General features: G+C 43.4%; 2 protein-coding genes across 6 annotated transcripts in view; one reads left to right on the top strand and one right to left on the bottom strand.

The window, feature by feature from the left end:
* Positions 1-18,835, top strand: part of TRAF6 (TNF receptor associated factor 6) — a 354,850-nt gene that overhangs the window by 322,487 nt on the left and 13,528 nt on the right. Inside the window, exon 1 of one of the 5 annotated variants that reach the window (XM_032188213.1) lies at positions 12,531-12,595. The exons of the other annotated variants lie outside the window; for them this stretch is intronic. The gene's annotated coding sequence lies outside the window, so the exon portion shown is untranslated. Of the gene's footprint in view, positions 1-12,530; positions 12,596-18,835 lie in introns of those variants that run through there. 5 annotated transcript variants of the gene reach the window in all.
* On the bottom strand, positions 3,587-6,712 carry RAG1 (recombination activating 1). The gene has a single exon (XM_032188210.1). It carries the CDS (start codon positions 6,710-6,712, stop codon positions 3,587-3,589), a length of 3,126 nt encoding a protein of 1,041 aa, XP_032044101.1.

Here is an 18,835-nt window from a genome sequence, read left to right as displayed (position 1 = left end):
GCTCAAAGTCAATAGAATTAGTCCTGTGAGGAAAAAATATGTGAAACCAGAATCATAGCTTCCAACATAGTTCACATCGTTTCATGACAAAGCAATTCACAATATAGAGCCCTTGAATAAAACCAAACAAAACAAGATACATAATGTCATTGTATTAAAAAAAATGCAGTCAATACAATTTCAAAACAATAAAAGCATTCACCATGAAGTAACTACTGAAGGATTTGTACCAAGTATTAGCATTAAAAAAGAAAATGTGAAGGTTTGAGGGAGTGCCATGAATAAAAGTGTCTCCACTTTTCTAAAGCCTCTTCAAAACCAAAATGCTTAACAATAGTCTGAGTAAACAAATGATGCACCTGTCTGCAGTCAAAATTTGTTTGCCTTCAGATGCATGCCAGTGTGCAAGCAGCATTGTTATTTTATTCCTGTTTACAAAGCTTCACTTGCAGGTACCTACTCTTTCAGTGCTGTTTGTTTTAATGAGTTCAAAACTCTCAAAGAGAGTCTCTTGATTTACAGGAAATGTCAACAAGGGGAAAAAGAAGAAAAGATTAAACTAGATTCAAGTCTAAGGAAAAGGAAAAAGAATAGCAATAGTTGTCTGTGTCAACTGTTCTTCCTATACTTGGTGGAATGTGAAATGCGTCCTGATGGCTCAATAACATCTCACAAAAGAATAATTTTGCATGTCCCTGAATGCCCATGGCCTGTCCCATGCACAGTTCAGCCTGTTGAGTTCAGCCAGGATCTAAGGCTGGTCTTGAGAAATCATACATATATGGATAACATTTACTCAGCCCTTTTGAAGGCAGTGAGACAAATCGCTTGCTCTTGTATAAGCAGCTTGTAAAAGTGAATTCGGAATTTGAAAATGTCAGTGAAGTCACTGAAATTACATGTGCAAAATGACCAAAGTCTGGCCTGTCTCTCCAGTGGCACATATGCAATGCAAGGAACAGGTCAGGATTTCTTGTGGGTGAAGTTCACTCCCATGCAAAGGCAGGATGAATATATAAACCACTTAAAGGCGGTGAAAACCACCATGAGCTGAGTCAGGACTGTTAAACCAGGCTTTGGGTTATTGGTTATTCAAGTAGAGGCAAGGATAAAACCTAAGGTGTTATAGTTGCCCCACATAAGCACACAAAGAAAAAAAAAAAAAAAAAGCGTGCAAGTATTTGCATAATGAAACACTAGAGACAAAAAAAATAATAATACAAATTTTGTCTGCATTTACATCTAAAGGATGTTCTTTATCGTATACCTGATATTTTTACTCTATGGGAAACAGAAGTACTTGTTGTCTGCATTTATTGGTAAAAAATGATACTTATGTAAACCTGGCAATTATGTTCTATGGGAAATACTTGTTTTATTCAAAGAATTGAAAGAAATAATTTAATCTTGAAAAGAACATTCAGTAAGTGCAGATGTACATGGAAAAACCTACAAAAAACTGCAGTTCTTATGACTGCTTAGACAAGAAAAACTTTTAAGCAAAAGGCATTATTTCCAGCCCAAAATTTTGACTTAATATTAAACTATGTTTAAAGACAACAACATATAAAAACCAAATCCTAAATTACAAAATACTTAAAAAATTAGGATTTAAAATAATAAAATCTAATGAAAGGCATAATCAGAATATTATTGATATTTGTACTAGTTACTAACACTTAATCCTACTTTTTCATAGTCCATAAACAGTAAATACCAGACCTTCAAAGATGGATTAAATAACATGAGCAAGATACTACTACCCAAACCTCAGACCATCCATTCTTTAAACATGTTGTATCTCCACACTCACAAACCAGCTCCTGCCACATCAAAATAAAAACAAATGCAGGTTCTTTTAGATCTGTGCTTTGATTGTTCAAGCATTTATTCTTATTTCAGAAAGGCTAAGTGGTTTAGAGGTATCTCAGATACTGCTGAGTATATTTCTTGACCAAATCATTAAATTAAATTCATATAATTTTAATGTTTTAAAATATTTTTAAGATGTAAGCATGCTTGCATTCAATGGTCAACTCACACACTTGAATGTAAGCTTGCACTTGAACACTTTGCTGAATGAGGGTCTAGACCTGTTCCCTTACAGAGGTGATAGGTCCAGAAATATTTTAGTTTCCAAATCTCAACGCTTATACAAGTTAACTTTGAAACCCTTTTACCCATGGCTGCTAATGAAAAACTACTTTATCCACAAGGATTACCAGTGCAATCTCATCTGATCGAAGCGGCCTTCAGTCACACAGCTATGACACTTCAGAAAGGCAAATACCACCGACATAATGGTGCTCCTAATATAGTATAATTTTATATGTAGAGGACTGCTAACTAAACATTGTTGTAATGATGTAAAATACAATCAGCTGCAGCTCATTGTTTTCCCACTACGCCTTTATGCAAACTATCCTTGAGGTTAATAAATGTCATTCCCATTTTATATATCTAGAAAATGAGACTGTAAGTGACATATCCCAGATGTGAAAAAGCTCAGTATGGCACACTGTCAGAGCATGTCGCAAGTGGTCAGTGAACTATTCTAACAGAGAAAATCAGAACACTGACATGTACCTGGTCGAGTTAATGCCCATCCCCTAAGAAACCACCACTCTGCTGTGATTCGTAGTCACCTGGTGAAACTGTGGGTATACATGATGATTTACTGGTGACTTCAGTAAGGCCAGGAATCCACCCATTAAAATTACAGATACAAATTATCCTATATGCTGAGGTTACCATCAAAATCTAAAATGCATATCAAGCAACAAGCTGCACAGCAGAGCTTGAGTGTACTTTGAATAGTGAAATAAGCACAAGGCACTGCAAATGCTGATTTAGGAGCACAAAAACTGGTTTGCATTTTAGAGTAAATGGACTATGATAAAAATATCTTTAAAATATTATAGTTACCTTTCCTATATCTTTATATAGTAAATTACCTTGCTGATACCACCACCTGCTCCTAAGCAGTACTACAATCTAAGTGTTAAATAATACTTTTAAACGTTTGAAATCAAAGTTTGCATCTTTAGTCAATATATCATATAAAAATACCTGAACTTTATCCCAGAACAATTACCCAACTGTCTCACTGCCAGACCTTGACTTATAAAAGCCAAATAACCATCAATAAAGTAATCAAACCTTCTTGAAAAGTAAATAGCAAAATAGTTTAAAAAATGCAAACAGAACAAATAGCCATGCTCACTTCTTCAGCAAGTGTCATAACTCTCCAGAATCATATTAATTCCGAAGTATTGCTCTCTATAAAACCTCGTTTACTTTGGCTTTCTCATGTATAAACAACGCTGAGACCAAAATAAACTGGAGATGCTTCTTTGCAATTTGTTTCCACTTCCCTCTCACATAATGACTGGTAAATGCACCACTGCATTGCCTCCTTCGGAAGCTCCCAACAGACACGGTATTTTATTAAACTCCACTCAGCACCTTTATATAGAGTATAAAGATGATAGTTTCACACTTCCCTGTACCTCTACAGGCCTGAGAAGGAAGCTGTCTCCTCACAGGAAGACACCATCACAAACCCAACGCCAAACACATTTTACGTTTAGAGTTCCTCTGAATCATTGCTTTCCATAGAGACCTCCAGCGGCAAGGAATCACCTAAACTATCTTCTGGATCGATGGTGAAGCCCTGGCTTCTTAATGTTTTATGAGCATTCATGAACTTCTGGAGGTACTTAGATGTATATAGCCAGTGATGCTTCAAGACGTCCTCCATTTCATAGAATTTAGACTGCCTGGCATTCATTTTTCGGAACCTCCTAAACAGTTTGTTTCCAGACTCGTTTCCTTCACTTGCCCAGGCACCAATGGACCCATCTCTTTCAATGATTTCAGGAACATGAGCAAGGGTTTTGTGGAAATAATTTGTGATCTTGCCTTCATATCGGTACTTGAACTTTGTAGACAGGAGCTCAGCAAAACGCTGTGAATTGTAGCTGTACTGGCACAGCAATTCTGGGCACTCCTTGGCAGGGCATGAAGATCGCCACACTGGTTTCATTTTCAGATAAAGGTCCATTAGTTCCTTCAGGGCTTCATGCCTTTCCTCACACTTTATTAATTCACATACTGCCTCTACCGTCTCTTTGGACATGAGCTTTCTCGCAAAGTTTCCACTCATCCTCATCATCGGTTTTAAGTTCATCTTCTTCCTGAGGTGTTTGTCAAGAGTCAACTGCCATCTCTTCCTCTCCTCTTTAGATACATCGGGATTCTTGTAGACTTCACCGATCTCCATCTGGAAAATCCTGTAGAACTCCGTTGCATTGCCAATGTCACAGTGCAACGCGTCTATGGAGGGCACAGTCTCAATAAAAGGTTTGGCTGAAACACCCTTCACTCTGTCACGGAGCTCATCAACAGATTCGTGGTAAGGGTTGGATCTCCATATTTCGTACCTCTCCAGATTTTCAGCGTGGCTCCTGGTGATGGAGTGGAAGACCAAATTCTGGGACGCCTCCAGGCGGGTCGCGTCACAGAGGGTACAGATGTAGGTGGAACCTGAGGCCTCCAGCCCTTCCACTTCCCGTACAAGTTTCTCATCATATCCTGTACCCCGAAAGATGAATTTGAATGTTCTCAGGATGCCTCCCATTTCAAGTAGCAGTTCGCTGTTCTTCATAGCCTCCCTTTCTGCTATGAGAGGGCTCAGGATCGCCGTCAGAGTTTCATGATCCGATTCGTCGGCCAGCATAAGGCACAAGGGCTTGCAACATAACTCTGAATTGGGCTTTACCTCTTCAAAGATCCTTACCCTTTCGTTCCCATGGGCTATAGAAATGTTCATAACTGTAAAAGAAAAGCGAACGGCCTTCTCTGGGACAGCAGGCCCATTTCCGTGCTTCTCGCTGACATCTCCCATTCCATCACAGGACTCTTTTACGACCACAGTGAAGGGACCATTCAAATAGTCATCCAGGTTTTTTGCTTTCATGCCCTCCAAGATCTCTTCTTCCATGTCCTTTAAGGCAGAAACCAAGGCTGTATCGTATCGAAATCTCTTCGCAATTGTGTCTACTGGGTAGTCATCAATTGAGAGTGGCAATCCTGATAGTCCATCTATAATTCCCACTTCTGTGTTAGCGGAGACGCTTTTCAAGGGAGGTTTCCACTCAAATGGATGATAACCTGGTAAGAGAGCTTTCTCAGCAGTGCGAAGAGCATGCAGTGGCTGGAAAATCTGCCTCCCACTGACAGCTTTTACAGTTCTATACATTTTGTGATATTGGCTACAGCTGAGGAACGTGTTGACTCGGATTGCCAGGCAGACAGCAGGGTGGAGTCCAGATCCCCTCCCTTGCATTATAGCCTCCAATTCATCTGCTTGTTTGTGTTCATTTTTTGCTCTTAAAGCTAGCAGGAACAAAGTCATGCATACGGCCTTTATATCACCACCCTCTTCTTTCTCAGCAAAAGCCTTGACTTGACATTTCAGTTCTCTCAGACGATGTTTCTGAGCTCTCCTGGTCAAAGACAGAAGATGCTGCCTCGGTCGGCCACCTTTGTTTATGTGGCTATAGAGCTCTCTATCTTTCATCTCCTTGTGGCTGGAGAGGTGCTGGCCATATTTTCCATGCAAGATCTCTTCATCACATTCCTTTACAGGGCATCTTATGCTCAGGCTATCAAGGATGTTCAGGAACGATCTCACTGGGGTAACCAGATCAGTAGGGAAGCAAGGATACCAGCAGGAGGGGCAATAGCTGCCCATAACTTTGATGCATTTAAGGATGCAAGTTCTGCAAAACAAGTGTCTACATGTTGTTTCCACTGGATCTGCCAAAATATGTTCACAAATCTGGCAAGAGATGGATTTAATGAAATCTACTGGGTAATCAACCGCAAGCAGCTTGGTGCTGAGATGTGTATTCTTGCAGTTGGTGATCTCTTTCATTACATTTTTGTTATTTATCTGTGCTTGGTTCTTTCCGCCTCTGTTAACTCGAGCACGTTCTGCAATGGTCTTCACACGTTTGCCATGTTGTACGCTGGGTAGCTGGCTTTTTCTTTTGACTCCCCGGCTGGTACCGTGGCACACATCACAGTTTGCAGAGTGGGGTTGCCACTCCATCGTGCTGTTCCTAGGAAAATACACTTCACATGGAGTGTTACTGAATTTCCTGTGGATAATACTCCAGCAGTTGTGACAAAATCGAGTGGGATGGATAGTGTCAACATCCCCTCTCACATCAATCTTAAAAACCTTAGCGATAAGATCTGGCCAAGAGGTTGCTTTTTTCTCTTTCTTTCTCAGAAGACACAGAGTTTCATCGTCCACTGGCCCATGTACTGGATGACTTCTCTTGTTACAGTCACTCTTAAATGAAACTCCACAGATGCGGCAAAGTTGCTTCAGGTTGTTCTGATGCTCTGTGTTGTCTTGTATTTTCATGTCATTGGCATCTTTCCCAAGTGCCTGCCTATTGCCCATTAAGTCCGTCTGTGTCAGAATTTTTTCTCCTCTTGGAACTCCTTCATCTTTATGCAGCATGATGCCTTTGTCTGTAGAAGCTACCTCTTCTGCCTGATCCTTATTTATGCACTGGCTGTTATCAGAAAATGTTTTTTCAGATGGTCTCACTTTAAACAGCTTGAATTTCCATTCAGAAAATTTTGTATAAGGATGCTGAATCTCTTCAGGCAGGTCCATCTGTGATGCTATCGACATCTCCAGTGTGTCAGAAACCAAATCACCTAAGAAAGAGAAGGAAGCTGTAAGTTATCTTATTCTTCAAAATGAGAAATAATGCCAGTACATAAGCACATCCACGTTAACTGAGAAATGCTTTGAAGGTAAGTTACCTTCTCGGCCAAGACACCTACTGACCTGAGGGGCCCACATGTGGATGTCCACTCAGTTCCTCAGATAAGCACCTGACTGTGTTTTGCCTTTCATGCTGAGGCATCCACAGTCCATTACAACACCAATGCACACTGCATAGAGCCATTAGACATCAGGTACTAATATCCCTAATATCTGTCTCTTTCTTCTTATACCTGACGGGGCTTGCCATAAGTAAAGCTATCAGAGAGCAGAATTACATTCTGAAAGTGTGGTGACTTTTTCACATGAAACTAAACCAGCGTGGCCAATTCAAGACACAATTTTGTCTGTCTCATGCTATATTATTTAAGTCACTGAGACCACTGCTCTCACACCACTTCTTAGTCCTCGATTCTGAGCTCAAGTGTCTAATGCATGCCCTTCTACACAGGCGGAGCAGCACACACAACTCAGTCCCTATGTAGACTTTATTCAGACCTCAATTTTGTAAGGTACTTTAGTATGTGCATGCTGAATGTGAGTGGCTCCATTAGAGCTGTAGGAGTGTATCCTCTGTCGATGTAAAGCACTATAGTTCCCTGGATTCTAAAGGAGATACGGCAATTTATACTGGCTGCATATTTGCTCTAGAGAGAATATTTATACATTTCAAGTTAGTCATCTGTTTAAGTACCCTGCTGAGAACTCTGTTTGTAAGGATTACTGGTACTGGAAAGCTGTAAATGTCTGCTCAAATTTGACCCCAATTTTAGCTTCCATAGAGACGCAACCAAAAGTAATATCAGTGTGGTTGCCATGGGAATATGGTATTGTATAAAAATAAATACAAGACTTTCACTTCAAACACTGAAACTTTGTGCTACTGCATCAGACTTAGAAAACAAAATCTTGTAGAAACAAATACAAAAGTGACTAACCTGTTTTTCATTACCTGACTATGAGAAGTGCTGAAGGTGAACAAACAGCATAGAGAAGATTAAATTATATTTCCTAATATGATTGGGGTGAGAAAAAAAAAAAAAAAAGAGAGAGAAAAACTAAACATTAAGACTATATACGCTGAATGAGAAATTACATGGGTATGGCTTTGGTTTCTCTGATTGATTACATCCCCACTTAGCCATTAACTTGCTAGAAATCTCAGTTCTGTGTCTATTTGGAAGGTGTCCTTCATAAGAAATGCATCCAAGCCATGGTCTAAAGTGATGATGCTCAGGGTGTTTCTGAGATTATTTCATTTATAACCCTTCAATAAAGCAACATTTCTGCACAACCTTTCACAGTCAGTTGGGGAAGGACAGCATGCTTTGATAAAGTTCCAGACCCAGAATGACAAATCGGTCTACTCAGCTTTTTCCTTAAGAGCTCTGTTTAAGTTCAAAATTGTTCATTAGGCCTTGGCAACTAAAAGTAAGGTTTGTTTCCTTCCCAGCTTCTCTTCATTTCATCCCAGTGAGAACAAGCTGCCCATACTGCTGTCCCCATCTGCCTGCATTGCTGCATCTACCTGCCCGTGCTGCTGAACATCACGGTCTGCACTGCATCCCCTGCTGCCATCGCCGAGGCAGCCTGGCAACATGCTTGCTTGTGCTCTGCTGCCCACAGATCTGCCATGCGCAGCTGTGCCCAGATACATCACAGCATTGATACCGTCCCCCTTTCTTGGCTGCGTCCTGTGGCAGACGTGGTAAAATCTATCCACTGAGCAACAACCTGCTTGCCCCTGAATAGCCCTGCTTTCCTACAGATAGCACGGACGCTCTGTTAGCTGCAGAGCTAGGTGCCCTGTGCTGGCCACAGATCCCTTTCTGCCACATAACACCTACGCAAAGTCATCTCCCGCAGCAACTTCAGAGTGTCTCAAACCACAAGCAATGCCTCCTCAGGGTTATATCTAATTCATTGTAAAGAAATAACCACCACTGAATACATTTAGAGCAAAATATTTAATACTTTCTCTCCTCATCTGGCCTTTTGCCTAAGTGCCACCGTGGTACCGTGCTGACCTCCAAACCCATGGCCGATGCTATTAATCATCAGCTGAATCAGACAGGGGTTACTTCTGCTCAAGAAAAGAGAAAAGTTCAAACAGTTTCTTGTGGGCTTTGTTGTGTGGTTTTTTCTTTTCTTTTTTTTTTTTTTTTTGGTTGGTTGGTTGTTTTTTTTTCTTCTTTTTTTTTTTTTTTTTTTTTGTTTGTTTTTTGTTTTTGCCTTCATTGAACATGCCTCACAATAAATGAATGACCAACAAGCCCTTTCAGGTCACCCGACCTTCATCTTCTGCAGGAGATAATACCTGCCAGCAGGCTACTCATCAAACACTTTGAATTGCCTGGCTCCCAGGCAGTGGAGTTTTCAGCAGCTCTCTCAGGAGAGCTAGAAATATTCCCAGTGCTGGGAATATTTCCTGATAGATTTGCCTTTGGTCTGTTATTCTAGTTGAGGGTCACAGCAAACAATCTTTCTCCTTGCTATTTATCCCGCTCTGATTCTTACAGAGTGAACCCCAGCCATGAACCCCAGCCATGGTTATTTAATCAACTCTGACAGCTGTGTTCAGTATCACCTCTTTTTACCTTGAAAGGGGAAAAAGAAATCCCTTCCCAGCTCACAATATTTCATACACTTCTGAAGAACAGCAAGATTATAATACTTTTACTCATGCCAAGGAAGACCTTGCTTTATGAATAGTCTCACTGCACATATAAAATAAAATCATTGACCTGCACATTAAAATCGGAAAAATGAATCAACACTTGGATGTCCTACAAGCACCTGGGTTGCTGTCATTAGTACTGCCAGCCTACCTTTAGCTCACTGTCAGAGCGCAGAGCTGCGGCTATGTCTGCTCGGTTTGCTCCAAATTTCAAGCTTGCGTGCTCTCTCTCATGCGTGCTCTCGCTCCTTCTTTGCCCCTCTGCTTTTTAAAGACACTGCAGTGCTGTTTATCTCACTTATCCCTGTCCCTCCGAGCTCCCAGTACCACCCTGCTGCTAACCACAGGTTACTTCAACTAAACACAATACAGAACTCTCAAATCCAGGTGGCACCTGGCAATTTGTGAGGCTTAACCACAAAATTCATAAAAACAAGGTCTTCTCGTGTGAGGCTCCTGGGCTCTGAGATAAGTATGCAGAGCCTCTCTGAGGAGCACCTGCACTGTTTGTTAACACAAAGTTTTGCATTCGGCTTTCTTCTTTCTAGCTTCAGAGCTAGATTCTTCTCTGTCAGCTATCAGAGAGGAGCCCCTGGTGTCTGGTCACACTGCTGTCACACACCACAGCTCTCACTGAAGGCCAGCTGCCTGCTTTCTAGGTCAGCCAAGCTTCTGGGGGTTGCGTAGACAGACAACAGTGTCCTTTCTGCTGTCCTTCCTGCTGATCCAAGTATCTCACCTTCAGAGATATTACCCAGCTGGTGACATCTTGAAAAGCCCAGACAGGAGAACAAATCACCAATGTGAAAACCAGTTGTATATTCGGAGTGACTTGTGTGACATACTACACCAGGCGTAGGCCTCAAGTGTCCACAAAGAGTGGGCAGTAGAGCTGAACGCTCGTGCTTGGTTTCCACAGAGCTACTGTCTGAGCAACTGTCTCCGTGTGAGAAAACCAATTCTGCCACACAACAACACCCCGAAAGATTTCGGGCTCCACGCATAACATTGTGCAACAGATTTTAATGATCCACCAAGCCCTTCCAACTCACACTCCGGAAGTAGGAGCTTGCAACAGCAACACTTGCTACAGGTAAAAAAGGTGGGAGGATTCCTGCCCTATTATCGCCTTTGATCTTGTAGAACATCAGTTGCTCCTGGTTGTAAGATGGTTGTAAGACTTATGACAATTCTTAGAGGAGTGTAGTTAGACCCGAGTCAGTCACTTGTACTGTGCCACATGAGAGGCCAACACCTCCAGTAGCCAAGTGCAATGATTCATGCCGAAACAAGTGATGTAAGGGCAAAGAAAACAAAGTTTGGGGCCAAACCCTGATAACCTTGCTCAGATTCTGACTCACACAAGGTCCCAAGGTGGCAGTAGGAACAACTGAATGTGTCAGGGCAAGGTGGAACAGAAATCCCAGAGGTTGCTCCCAGGCCAAGGCAGGATAGGACAAGGATGTCCTGACTGAGGTGTTTCTTGACCATGCAGAAGATCATGCTGCTCGGTCCTGAGCCCAGCAATTCTGCTCCCCCTGTTTTGCCAGGACTTCTTAACAACCTGCTTGTTTTCACTACCACTCCCTGGCATTTTGAGAGACCTTTTCAAAAAGATATCAGGTCAGGCTGCGGCGCCAGATATCAATCAACATCACTCGCTGCAGACACATGCTGGTTTCCTCCCTTATCTTGAAACAGCAGATGCTGCTCACTGACAATATGCATTGTTAGCGTTGAGGGATATGGGGCTCTTTGAGAAGTAGTTTAGCAAATCTGTCCCTCTGGGGTGCTTATTCAAAACTTCACCTTGGTAGCTGGCTACTGGCCCCACTCCCTGCAAGCCCGAGGTCTGGCACGAACAGCCCCAGATCATCAAATCAGCCAGGTGAGCACACGTGAGCGTAGTCAAGCACTTTACTTCCAGTGTACCCAGGAAATCGTCTTGAAAAAATATTGTCTTGTAGGGATACTGCAGGCAAACAAGGCTTTAATTGATCTCAAATTGCTACAGCTTTAGGTGTGTTTTATGTCTGTATGAGCATAATTGCTCAACAGCTCAAATGCACAGATCCAGTGCTGGAAAATGTTTTCCCTGTGCAACTGGCACCACCGCGTGGAGAACAGGATTTCTGCACTGCTTCGTGTTGCAATATGGGCATTGATACGTGACTGTGGGCCTAAGCTTGCCATAAAACATACAGATTGGGCAACTGCACTGAAAAAAGGCACTTCATTTACATTTGGAATAGGAACTCCAGATCCGTTCCTCAGATTCCTTCCCAACCCAAATAAACCGAGCATCAGTGCTCAGACTGCCTAACAGATTACTAAAAACTGTAGATTTGGGCCATAGAAAACTGTCTGTCTATGGGTATCTGTTTTACAAAGCTATGGAATGATAAATTTCTTAATTTTACAGATGATGAAAATAACATAATAATTTGTCCATTCAGCAGTGAAAAAAGATGGCTCTGAAATTCAGCCAGTTGCCCAGCAAAGGGTCCATAAATGTTGTGAAATTACATTCAAAATAACTCTTTGTTTCTTGTCACACTTTGGAGTCCCATATGAGGACACTGGTTGTGCAATTTCTGCCCCTCTCCTCTAACTGTTCGCTCCCTTGTGGGTCCTGGCAGATGTCCTCAGTAATCCTGAGGACATAAGCAGTGCCCAGAGGGGTGTCTTAGGGGCTGCCGTAAGCCTTTTCTAAGCGGCAGCAGCCTGCCCGCTCAGCATTTGGGGCAGGCGGGCAGTGTTGGTGAGGGCAGGAGCCCATAGCTCTGTCAGGGACCCCTCACATCACCGCAGAGCCGTGCCCCCAGTGCCTGCTCCCCTGACCCAGGGAACAGGAGCACCTCTAGGGTTGGAATCCGTGCTAGCCTGGGGTGCTGGCCCATGAAAGCCACCGCGGCAGGCATCGAAATTCCCCCTCGCGTGGACGGAGCCGCAGCCCGCCCGCTTTTTCACTTCCCCGGAGCCTCCCTCCGGGGCCCCGCTCCGGCAGGCGGCGCTGCCGCGGGGCCGGGCCCTCTGTGGGGCCGTGCGGCCGCCGCCCCGCTGCCTGCCGAGGAGAAGGCGGAAGCGGCGCCGGCGGGGAGCGGCCGGCGGTGAGAGGGGGGACGGGGAACGGGGACGGGGGACGGGGACGGGGACGGGGAACGGGGCTGGGGGCGCGGCGCTGCCCGGGCGGAGGGAGCGGGGCTCGGGGCGCGGGGCCAGCGGGGAGCGGGCGGCTGCCGGGGCCGGGGCGCGGCCTGAGCGGCGCCCACACGGAGCGGGGCTCGGGCCGGGCTCCATGCGGGGACGGGAGCTCCCCCGCAGCGCTTTGCTGCTGAGGAGCCGCTGGGACGAGCTCGGCATGGGAAGGGGAAGGGGGAGAGGGAGAGGCCGAGGCATGGACAGGGCTGGGGTGTGCAGCGCTGCAGCCTTGCAGCCCTGCTCTCTGCTTAAATGAGCTCTTACTGTGCTTAAAAAGGACATACGCACAGCAGCTGCCTGCTGCCAGAACTTCAGAGTGAAAAAATGGCCGAAAAAACACGCTTTTTCTTCACCTGTTGAACTTGCTAGCACATCAAGAAGCATAGCTTCTGTATCTCAGGAGCACACATTAGCTATGCGAATATAAAAAGGTTTTAGATCCGGAGTGTTAAAGCTAGGGATACAAGCTCCTGAGTATAAAGCACATCAAAAAGAAAATAAAAGTAAACGTAAGGCAGAGTGAAAAGGGGAAACGCTTGAGCTGTTTCAGGATGTGTGCCTAGCTCGCTGTTTACTTTCCCAGTGCCTCAAATAATTTTACTAATGCCGCATACGGGCTGACTGCTGGTCGAGGTAGATGATAATTAAATCCACTCTGGAGCCCGTGCCTTGCAGAAATGACATTTGTTCGTAGCTCTACTTTTCCCTACCTCTTTCTGAAGTACTTTCTGTCCTAATGTTTACCTTGTCTGCATTCTGACAGCATCTTAACTTCTCAGCAGATCTGTGGAGGAATACAGAGAGGCACGACACATGTCACAATGTGCAGCGGGATGGCAGAGGCCAAAGAGAGCAGAGAGTCTCTGCCAAAGTAAAGAGTTTGAACAGTACTGTTTTCCTCACTCATAATGCTTGCCTTGTTTTTGCTAATCTGGACGATTCTCAGTGAAATATCTCTAGAATTTAGTCAGCTGAAGAAGGGCTTGGGGTTTTGTTTTGCTTTTTAATTAGGGAAAGACCCATGGAATATTTTGGTGTTAAACACAGCGTATGGCACTTCCAGTGCCCAATAAAATTAAATTTGTTTTGACATAGTTAAGTAGGATAAAATGCATTCGTAACTTGGAGTATGCCTCCCTCTAGTCTCCTAATGTCAGTGATACACGTGACTAAGGTCTGACAGCATTCTCTCCAAGCTAAGAGAAACCACTTACAAAGGTTCAGAAAGCCCCCAAAGGTCACTCCGTGCCAGTGACTGGAGCAGTGACAGTGCCTGATGAACTTCCCCTGTTGTTGGTAGGCTGTATGCACCTCAAACAGAAGCTTTTATTTAGTGTTTAGTTTCACATGGAGGAATAGTAAGCATATGGGTTCTCCAAGGGACCTGAAAGCCTTACTAGGTATGGATATTAGAGGGGGGGAAAAAAAGGTTGATAACAAAATGCTTGTAACGTGCTTGCAGGTTTTTACAAGAAACAGGAGCTGCTTTTCACAGTTATGAGTCCTGCCTGAATCTGCTGCTGCTTTTTCTTGTCCAGCTATTTGGTTGCTTTGAAATGAAAGTGCTTTATAGGTATTAATTCAAATGAACTTTCATCATTTTATGTTTTTGCCAGGATGGGGCCATGGTGATGATAATTGTAAACCTGATAATACGAGTGCTGCCGAGCGCAGTGCTTATCACTTGTCAGGAGACCATTGATTGATACGCCTGAGAATCAGCATTGCAAGTATTGCTTCATAAGCAAATCACCCAAAGTCACTCCACTGGTCTGTCAGTCTCACGAATCTGCATTCTGAACTGTTCTTAATGAGGCAGCAGGAGGAAAAGCAGAGTGTTGCCTGCAGGCATTGCCCTCTGCTGGCTATGTGTCGGCCAGGCTGAGAGCAGTTTGGTTAGGTTTATGGACTTCGAGTACGGAAAGGGATGTGGAATAGTTCTCTGTATTGATTTCCTTCTTTATGTGGCTACTCAGTATGAATTTTCTAGCAAAAATCATGTAGAAATTAATTCTATTCAATATTTACAGATGAATATTTAAATTTTTCTGCTTCATGACAGCTGCTATGCTCCCTGTACAGTGTTCCTTCACGTTTGTCAAATGCGCAAAGATACGATTTCCTGTTTCAGTGTAAATAGGGTACAATGCCTAGTCTTATCCCCTCCCTGTTACTCAAATTGTTGTGTAATTGTCCAGGCAATTGGAAGATATCTTCTGTGCCACTAATGGCTTTTGATTTAGAAAAGTTTATAAATTCATCCTGTGGCTCTTAGGTGGAGCTTGAACATCTCTAAAAATCCGAGCTAAGTTCCATTTTACTTTGGGGCTTCACGAGTCAGACTGCAGAGCTTTATTGGACACGGTAATTTAAAGTGTAGAAGGTTTTTAATTTAATTGTGAATCGTAAGGTACATTATGCGCGCAGGAGCTCGCTGTTCTGGCCTGACCGTGCTGTCACAGATTAACCTTATCATTTTGTAATGCAGCAGTGTAAATAGCAACACAGCGCAGGGTACCTACTGAAGAAAGGTTTCTCTATGGTTTAGTCTTAAATTTGGGAAAGAGGGCTTGGGACTCCTGTGTCTGCTCTGGTTTGGGGACATGCAGGTTTGATCTTTAGAGATGGATCATTCCAGGTTTCTGCAGTATAAATCATGATCAAACATTCTGACCATTACCTGTTAGCCTGGAAAGCACCTTCTTTTCTGTGGCCAAACGATGTAAAGCTGTTGCGTTGGAGAGACAAACAAAAACAAAAACCGGCCTTTGGTGGCCCAAGGACTTTGGGTACCCCATACGTGCAAGCCAAAACCACTGCCTGACTGCTCAGCGAGTGTGGTGGGGCTTCCTAGCTCTAGGGAGCGGCGCTTCAGGTGCGTTAGCAAACATTGTGTTCAGGTTTCCTCTGCCAGAGAAGCTTCATCCTAGCAAGAGTTAGAATTGCCACACAGTGCAATTCTTTTAATTTCAGTTGCTCCTCGAAGTGAGGGCTGCTAGGTTGGTGTTGTCCAAACAGAAGTCACAGAACACGCTACCGGAGTGTGTTTATTGTGTTACACTGCCCATGTCAAAAAGCTGGATGAATTCTAAAGGCTCTGGTGTGGGCAGGGTGTTCACATTAATATGTACATGTAGTTACACCTGTGTTTGACTCAAGATTCAGCACAGAGGAAAAAGGATAACTACTGTTGATGGTACAAGAAGCTGGTGTGGTTTCGGGGGGATGTTTTGGTAGGTTTTACTTCACTGGTAATCTATTTCATAATTAAAACGAAAGCAATATGATGTAAATTTTGGGATGTACGCTGGGTTCTAAAGGCCATCCTTCTCTAACCTGAAATTTTTTTTAAATTCCCCAGGGAAGAAACTTGCATAACTGCCACAGTAGGCATACAAATTGTCTTCTACATCTTGGTCAGGGGAAAGACCTGCCATCAGCATTAACATTTTATTCTTCTCTAATTGGTTTTGCCCTCACACTGCTTTGTTCAAGAAGATTGAGTCTATCTTCTGCTCCTGGAGGGCAAAATGGAACAGAAAATTCCCATTACAGCATTTACAACTTGTGAAGGAATTGCTTTAAACTGTGATGAAGTAATTGGGCTTTGGTTACTAGTCTGAGTAGCAGCAGTGTGTGTGGATTTTGATTTGGAAACCTGTGCCTTGTCCCATGCCTATAAATGCATATGGAGGAAGAAGTGTCCTTGGAGATAAAATGAAGTGGAGCTGAGTAGCAGGAGGAATCCTATTACACACCTTATGTAAAACATGAACAAAATTCAAGATCTGGCTCTTAATCACTTTTTTTTTAATTTTCACCTTTGTACAGATAGGGAAATTCGGCCATAAAGAGATAATGATACTTGCACCTCTTTTTTGCGAGCCCTTTGGTCATAATGCGGACAAAAAGCTCCATGTGGGAGTGGAGAGAATCACTGAATAGGGGGATTTCTGTGCAAGACTGGGATGTTGACTGGTTGCACTGACTCATTCGTTAAAATGACTCTGGTACAGGATTTTTGTTTCCATAGACTGAATCTACATCTGCTCTGTCTGTAGAAACAGTTTAAATGGGCAAAGAGGACAGCACTGAAATCTACAAAGCGTTCAAATATCGAGAATCAGGTCCTGTTTTCTTCCTTACAAGGACAGTATTTCAAATTGTAGGTTTTATTTCTAGAGACAGCCCAAGGGAAGAGCAGCTCGCTTTGCAATGAATATGACAGCTGAATTTAAGTAAAAAGCTGTGATATTTTCCTCCTTGCGACTTCCTGAATTCCTTTGTGACACGGCTAAAGGGATGCGTGTTCCTCTTCCCTTTCGTAGCCTCACTAAATATACCCTTGTGGTATAGAAGAATGCGAGGTCTTCAGACCCAGCCTGGCCTGTGGGCTTCAGTGCAGCACTGCTCCGTGCAATATCCTGCATACCCACATTCACCCTCCATTGGCCCAACTTAGTCCCTGTGATTTTTTTCATGAATTGTGGCCTCTGGACTAATTATCCTCTGCAGCAGCTCTTAAATAAAAGAGACCTGTTGGTGACAGCCTAAAAAAACTTTCTTTCACGGGGCATCTTTCTAAGCACTGATTCTTCTCTTTCTGTTCTGAGTACTTGTGTTCAGTTCCTTGGGATTAAACTCGTAATTCTGGGACTGTGCCTCAAGCAACTGCTGGAAAGTTGTTTGGTGGTTTGGTTTGTATTTGCTGTAGACAGGAGCCTTGACTGTAAAGCTTGTTGAGGTAGATGACATAGAGGTATAATAAATACGTGGGGACAGAGAGCTGGAGAAGAAGTAAGCTTCATCCCTTGGGTGCAGTTCCAGACGGCCGTGCGATGGAATGATTTCTGCGTGCAGCAGGCATTGCTGCCTGGTGCTGTACAACTCCAGGCTGTCAGATGGTGCTTTGGAAATGGCAGGAACGCTACTTTTCAGGTACTTCAGACCCTACTCATTCTGCATCCTCACCGCCTCGATGCAGATCAATGGTCCCCACAGCCCAGCTCTCAACTAATCCTTAGGTTTCTACCTCCAATAGGCTATAAAAGGCGCAATGAGTGCAGTAGGTGAACATCTCCAAAGACCTTTGTCTGCACTGCCATTAGTGGGCACCTGGCTTTGCGTGCCTGGCCCTGCAGCCCACAGCCTGCTCACGCTGCCTTGCGCCTCCAAATAATTTAATTGACAACTTGGTGTTGTCAATTAAAGACAATTAACCACAACAGGGTTCTAGGGAAATGTTTGTAACAATTAAACAACTGGGATAGAGGAAAGTTTCTTGGAGTTTCACAGTTGGTATTTGTTGTTTAAACCTTTCTTTAAAGTTCCTTCGTTCAGTGTAGAAATACTAACAGGCTTTTTAAAATTTTTTCATTTTTTAATTAACAGCATTTTTTAATTTCAAACCCATGAATTCAACCAGCTTTTTGAGCTGTATTGTAAAAACAGGCCTTACTCTGCCATTCACTCCGCTTCAGGGAAGTGTGATTTTTATCTTCCCTTCTTGCAGTCACGTCACTTGTCCTTCCTCCCAGCTACACCAGAGGAGAGCAAGGAACCTGTTGAGTTTGTAGATAACTTTTTGAGCCGCAGAAGTATTAGCCTTATCTCATGTGCAGCTTCCTACTTGATTTGAAGTCCTGTTGATGGTTTTAAAATGTTACTAACAGTGCTGCGTATCTGAATTTCTTTTGCAGTGTGTCACCTGCTAGGTTTGGGTACCCAGGCTTACATTTTATTTGTGGATATGCACCTCGACTGATTGGGAACCTATACTGCACATCTCTGTATACAGAAAATACAATGTTTGGTCATTGCAAGGAAAACACGGAGTTGAGCTACTGCTATTGCATAAAACTTGTATTTTTCCAGCACTTTTCAATGAAACCAGGAATGCTTTAGAAGTAAATAAGGCTGAAGGGGTAGAGGCATTTTTAGTAAGCGCAGCAAGGAGAGAGAATATTCCTCCGTTTACAGAAATTGGGTAGATGAAAGAGATTACAGAAAGGTGTTTGTGTTTTTGACCCAGGCTGACAGGATGCGGTGCTCTTTCCTTATATCACAAGATAAGTAAAAAAGATATACAGCAGAGAAACTGGGACAATTCAAAACTGGTGATTGTGAGCAGAACCGCGTGTGCAGCGCTG

Source organism: Aythya fuligula, chromosome 5 (genome assembly GCF_009819795.1).
Source record: "Aythya fuligula isolate bAytFul2 chromosome 5, bAytFul2.pri, whole genome shotgun sequence".
Lineage (NCBI taxonomy): Eukaryota > Metazoa > Chordata > Aves > Anseriformes > Anatidae > Aythya > Aythya fuligula.
Note: the sequence above shows the minus strand (reverse complement) of the source record. Positions and strands in the feature narration are given on the sequence as shown.

Excerpts from the sequence above, each read along its gene's own strand:
- RAG1 (XM_032188210.1), bottom strand. The coding sequence starts at position 6,712 with ATGTCGATAGCATCACAGATGGACCTGCCTGAAGAGATTCAGCATCCT.